The sequence below is a fragment of the Eriocheir sinensis genome, chromosome 10, assembly GCF_024679095.1.
Source record: "Eriocheir sinensis breed Jianghai 21 chromosome 10, ASM2467909v1, whole genome shotgun sequence".
Lineage (NCBI taxonomy): Eukaryota > Metazoa > Arthropoda > Malacostraca > Decapoda > Varunidae > Eriocheir > Eriocheir sinensis.
This window is the reverse complement of record NC_066518.1, coordinates 3,451,610-3,457,506: the sequence shown is the minus strand read 5'-3', so window position 1 is coordinate 3,457,506 and position 5,897 is coordinate 3,451,610. Positions and strand designations below refer to the sequence as shown.

The 5,897-nt window shown below is 45.4% G+C and overlaps 1 protein-coding gene across 2 annotated transcripts in view; it reads right to left on the bottom strand.

Annotated features, from left to right (window-relative positions):
* Nucleotides 1-1,093: 1,093 nt before the first annotated feature.
* The window catches only part of LOC126996449 (fibrous sheath CABYR-binding protein-like), a 90,928-nt gene continuing 86,124 nt past the window's right edge, over nt 1,094-5,897 (bottom strand). For both annotated transcript variants that reach the window (XM_050856906.1, XM_050856904.1), the window contains 2 exons: nt 4,208-4,303; nt 1,094-2,795 (listed from right to left, as the gene is read on the bottom strand). In XM_050856906.1, coding sequence (XP_050712863.1) covers nt 2,082-2,795; nt 4,208-4,303 — 810 coding nt within the window. In that variant the 3' untranslated portion in view covers nt 1,094-2,081. The remainder of the gene's footprint in view (nt 2,796-4,207; nt 4,304-5,897) is intronic.

The window sequence follows — 5,897 nt, the reverse complement described above, 5'->3', positions numbered from 1 at the left end:
CTATACCATGTTCAGCGTTGCAATTCAGATCTACTAAGAACCAGGGATTATCAACCTCCTAGATCTTATGAATTCAAGACAGAGATGTTAGGTGGTCCTGGTACTAGAGCCATGGGGACCAATACATGACTCAGCCAACTTTGTCAGTGCTGTAGTAGCAATAAAGTCGCCCAAGACATAAGCCAAGAGGGAGGAGTATTTCGTTATTATATGGTTACTTTGTTTCACGGCATGTTACTTATACTTACCATTCCAGCGTCGAATACCTGGAGGGTTGCCGATGGTTTTGAAGACTCGAGGACATCCTGAAGGCATATCCACTGACAGGAGAAAATACAGAACTTCCATCTATCCTATGCTTAATTTTTGTATTGGCTCTGGGTGAGTATATGAGCGTGCCTGTGTGCGACGGGCGAATGTGTGTAAGTATAACAAATAACAGGATGAATGGGTGCGCATGCCGGGAGAAAGCGTGCGTGGGTGTTAAGGGAGTATGCTTGGGTGCATGTGCGTGTAATGTTCGAGGGCGTCCGAGTGACGGAAATGTATACGTGTGTGTGACTGTCGACGGCAAACGCGCGTGTAGTGGGTAGGTGTGCGTGCGTGTGACGGGAGAAGACGTGCATGGGTGCGACGGATGAGTGTGCCTGCCAGTGACGGGCGGGTGTGAGTGTGTGATGGGCGAGGGTGTGCTTAGGAGTGACGGACGAGGATGTGCGTGCGAGCATGTGTCAGGCATAAGTGCATGACATGTAGTGTTCGTGTGTCCCCTGTGACTGAATGGCGTGCGTCTTCTTTGCATGAAAACGAATAAAAACACATGGCATGTCTTCAGGTGGCAAGCATTTCTGCCAATCATGTTACCTTCCTCGAGGTATGCATGGAAGGGAGTACCAGTTGTCTCCTCTTTATAATGCATAAATGTATATACATAGTAGCCATGCAGTATAACAGACAGTTGGCTAGAGGTCATTCCCTTACTCTTTTCCTTCCCGGATATATCATTACATACACTGTTCATACTGCTGCTTCCTCCATGCTTTGTTAGGAAGGCGCTGCTGACTCATGAAAAAAACAAAAAACAAAATGAAGATTGAACACAGTTAGTTGATGCTTTATTCAAAATAGTATACACCGACTAGTACACGTTAACTGTACAATGCACGACATACAATCTTGCTCGGAGGGAGTGCATACAGAGAGGTTCCAGTCATGCCTTGTTTGCCAAAAAAGACCTCGGCATCAACAACCTTGTACTCGAAGGGGAATTACGTTGCCTGTCGATATCAGTACTACGGCCACTCGAAAGCATCACCCTGCCCTGCCCCCTCGTTATGTTCTCCGCGGGCTACTAAATATATTCACGAGGATAAATGAAGTGATAAATGGAAATATGAAACGAGTCTCCCGAGATGAATGGTGTCGGTGTCCCAGAGGTCATGAAAAAAATAGTGCATAACATGAAAAAGTTGAGGCGGATGTGACGCAGCTCGTGTGACAGAGAACAGAGAGGTCATGTACCCCACGGAGATCACAGTGTTGTTCTCGCCAAAAATGCTCACATCAGGTCTCTCGACGCAAGAGCCCCTATCACTTTGTTTGGACGGAATGGAATTACACCGCTGTCTGTGTTACGATTTTTTTGTCTCAACACACACACACACACACACACACACACACACACACACACACACGCAAACTCACAAAGGCAGACCCCTCCCCCTCACCACACATCTTACACACACACACACACACACACACACACACACACACACACACACACACACACACACACACCACAGAAGCAATGTTGCATAGTGAGGAAAAGACACTGGCTGGCCCTTAGCCATTGCATTTGTCACGGTCAAGAGTTACGCCACTATGAGTTGGTGCTGAACATCTTAATATTTATATATTTTGTGTGTGTATGTTACGTTCAGGTGAAGAGAACCAACCATTGAGCACAAATCGGCGCCCCTGGACTGTAGGGAGCGAGGCGTCTTGTCAGCCTCAACCAGTATAACCACTGTCCTGTTCAGGGGTGAAAGTACACTGTTCTTACCCTTAGTCACCGGGCCCCTTTATGCATCTTCTGCTGGTGCGTCATCTGCTGGTGGATCTTCTGGTGCGTCTTCTGCTGGTGGATCTTCTGGTGCGTCTTCTGCTGGTGGATCTTCTGCAGGTGCATCCTCATCTGCGGGAGCATCTTCTGCAGGTGGATCCTCGGCAGGCGCATCTTCCTCTGGTGCATCTTCTGCTGGTGGATCTTCTGCTGGTGGATCTTCTGCTGGTGGATCTTCCTCTGGCGCATCTTCTGCTGGTGGATCTTCCTCTGGCGCATCTTCTGCTGGTGGATCTTCCTCTGGTGCATCCTCTGCTGGTGGATCTTCCGCGGGTGGATCCTCTGCCGGTGGATCTTCCGCTGGCTCATCTTCTGCTGGTGGATCTTCGGCTGGTGCGTCTTCTGCTGGGGGATCTTCCGGGGGATCTTCTGCTGGGGGATCTTCCGGGGGATCTTCTGCTGGGGGGTCTTCAGCTGGAGCTTCTTCTGCTGGGGGAGCGTCAGCAGCTTCGTTTGCATCGGCAATTTCTTCAGCGCCATCGCCCTCCTGCCGAGGCGAGCCGGAGTCCTTTTCCTTAGCAGCATCTTCGTCCACCTCTCCTGCCTTGGCTTCCCTGGCAGTAATGGCTTCGGTGACCTTGGTGTGACCTTTGGAGGTTGCCCACGTGGAAAGGTTGACGCTCTCGTTGCCGTCAGGCATCGGGATCATGAGAGTCTCGTACTGTGCGTTGGCCTGAACAGACACACCCACAACAAAGGTAGGGAAGGGGAGCAAGAAGCGAAGTGAGTACGTCTCTAAATTGGATGTTCATTGTGGGGTATAACAAACACAAAGCAGAATACATGAAGGAGTAAATATAGTGTTATGGAAGTAGTTATATTATACTATTCTCAAAAATTAAATTTCCTGAGGAAACATACTCGTACATAGGTACTTAGTGAAAATATTTAACAATGTCATGATGACACAGGAAAGCAGTCCTCACCTCTGTAATGCCTCTATAGTGCATGTCAACAAACTGCTAAAGGGTAGATGAAAGGCTTCCTCCATCAAAGGGAATGGATAATTCAGTGCTCCATAAGGTATTAAGTGCACCCTTTCGTAAAATTGTTTTTTCAACTTTTTATATTTATTCTGAACCAATTTTCTTTTGGGAGCTTTCAAAAAGTTCCTGGGCAATACATTTCAATATCGGTAAATATTTCCTTTATTGCGATTACCTATTTTCCTTCCATTTGATAGTTGTTGTTCATATGAGTGTTTTTAGGCATCAGTTGTTATGCAAATGAATTATAACCATAAAATGACCAAGAAAATTGAGTCAAGATTGGTACTATTCATGCGCCGTGTCTCACTCCAACATAAACAATTGCTCTTCTATTGTTACATTTTTCATTTACTTTCATACCTTCCGGAAAAAAACCCAAAGCAAAGAGTGTAGAGATTAGAACAACTGTGAAAATTGCCTTGAAATTTGTGTGCTAACCGGCGGGGGCCGTGGCTCATCCCTGTTGCCTCAAGATTGGCCTGGTCATATTATGGTTGTTATTGATTTTCACATAAATGATGCCTAAAAAAAAAAAAAAAGCTATCAATTGGAAGAAAAACCCAACAAATAGGAAGCGGCAATAAATGAAATAAATACCTAATTATCTCTCCCCCAAAACATTTTATGCGTTCTGAAATAGTCAATTAAGTTTGCTGCATCTATTACAATCCTCTAAAAGTTTCCCAAACGTTCAAATACTTAAAAACATCTTTTAAATGTTTCCTTAATTAATGCTCTTAGGCCTTAAGAATGTTTCCATAGATATCCCAAAAATTGTTACACTAATTATCAATACTTAACCTAATAGAAAAAAGGTTAAGATTGGTTTTATTAACTCGCCGATATCTTGTCTCCTATTTAACAAACTGTTCTTCTGTTATTATATATGTATCCTGCTAACCTTGAAACCTGCAGGAAATACATAGGAAGGAGTGTAGAGATCAAAACAGTTGTGAAAATAGCCATGAATTAAGTGTGGGAACCGCGTTAATAAAACCAATCTTAACCGAAAAAAATCACAGAATTTCCCAGGGAGCCCCAAGAGGTCACCCCAAGGAATGGTATCGCTTCCCTGCCGTCACCATCTGCCACTCACCTGCAGGAGAGTCACCACAGCGTCCTCGTTGCCCACCTTCGCAGCGATGATCAAGGGCGCCTCGAGATGGTCTTTCCCGTTCACATCAGCCCCCGCCTGCATGGGGTAGAGGAAGGAGGGAAGATGTCAGGGGAGGGAGCGGGAAGCGGGAAAAGTCACGAGCTGCCCAGGACTGAATTTGTTCCCGTGTCAGCTAAAGAGAAACAACTTTGCTTTACGAGCCGCTGACATGTCATCACTGTTGCCTCCCTCGCTTCTTCTCGATGACCCCGACCATGATTTCTTACGCCATATGCAGCACATTAGTCAAATCGATCTTACTCTCCCGAAAAGAATCACGCCAATCCTTGAAATCTCACCAAACTAGATAAAGAAAATCACAATGTTTCGGAACAGCTCCATTTTTTTTCTCACTTCGTTACGTTTCAGTCCGAGTTTGATGACCCAGTAACCCGATGAGGAGTTACAGCTTCAACTATCGCCGCGCCACCTGATCAATGAGTAATCGAGACAAAAACCGACATGACTGCTCCTGCAACAGTAGCATTATACTCGAGTGACAATAAGAATCACATCCAGCACTCCCTCAGGCAGAATACAACTCGATCTTCATTAAAACCCTTAACAGCGTGAGCTGCGTGGGCTTTCGCTTGCTTGCATGGACAAGATAAACTGTATGACCTAACTGCTGGTAGTTAAGCATTTATGTCGTCAAGAATGAATAAGGAGAAGCGCCTGAGACAATAAAAAACGTAATTAGTGTGTGTGTGTGTGTGTGTGTGTGTGTGTGTGTGTGTGTGTGTGTGTGTGTGTTAGGTGGCGGTGTTATCTCTGCCGGAAGCAGCAACGGGGAGGGGGTGCAAATGTCGTTGAGGACACGAACCTCAGTCAATTACACGCATCGCCAATTACGGCTTGCTGACCAATCACGGAGGAAGAGGAGGAGGTGGTGGAGAAGGAAGAGGGAAGGAGGAGGAGGAGGAGGACTCCCTCAGGCAATGGCAGTAACAGCCTCCCGGGTGACGCCTCTGAGGGGACACGAGAGTCTGATGGTGGTGAATGTGACGACGATGGAGGTCCGGCAGTTCTCGCTGCATCTCGAGCGATACGCGTGATTTACAAGTTATCTTAAATCTCACCAACACATACACTCCCTTCATCTTTCCACACGTGGGCGTGCTGACTTCTGAAGTGGGTTCTCGGCTTTGGATCGCGTCTAGACAGTGAACCGGGTAATAGAAAAAAACAAATGGGTACAGGAAACCTCTTTGTTGGTATTCATTAACTTTGTGTCTTGAGAAGGCTTTTAACACGTGAGAACTAGCAGTAGCAAATGAAATTCCAGAACAGTGTGCAGGTGAAGCATATTATAGAAGACATATCCATGCAAGGATTAAACAATGAATATTAGACTTAATTTATAGCGGAAATATTTCAATAAAGAAAGTGAGTTCGACAGGGCAATACTATTTCACCTCAGATGTTTGTTGCATGTTAAAAATACATTTAAAAAGTTTAACTACAGGAATAAGAAAAACAAAATAATTGGAGATGAATACCTAATTAATCTTCGATTCGCAAATGATATATTTAGTTAGCAAGAGGGAGTCTGTGGTGAGCTGCAGCAGGTAATGGAAGTGAACCGGGAGAGTTTACAGGTACGTAGGGTTGAGGATGCTGAGAAAAATAA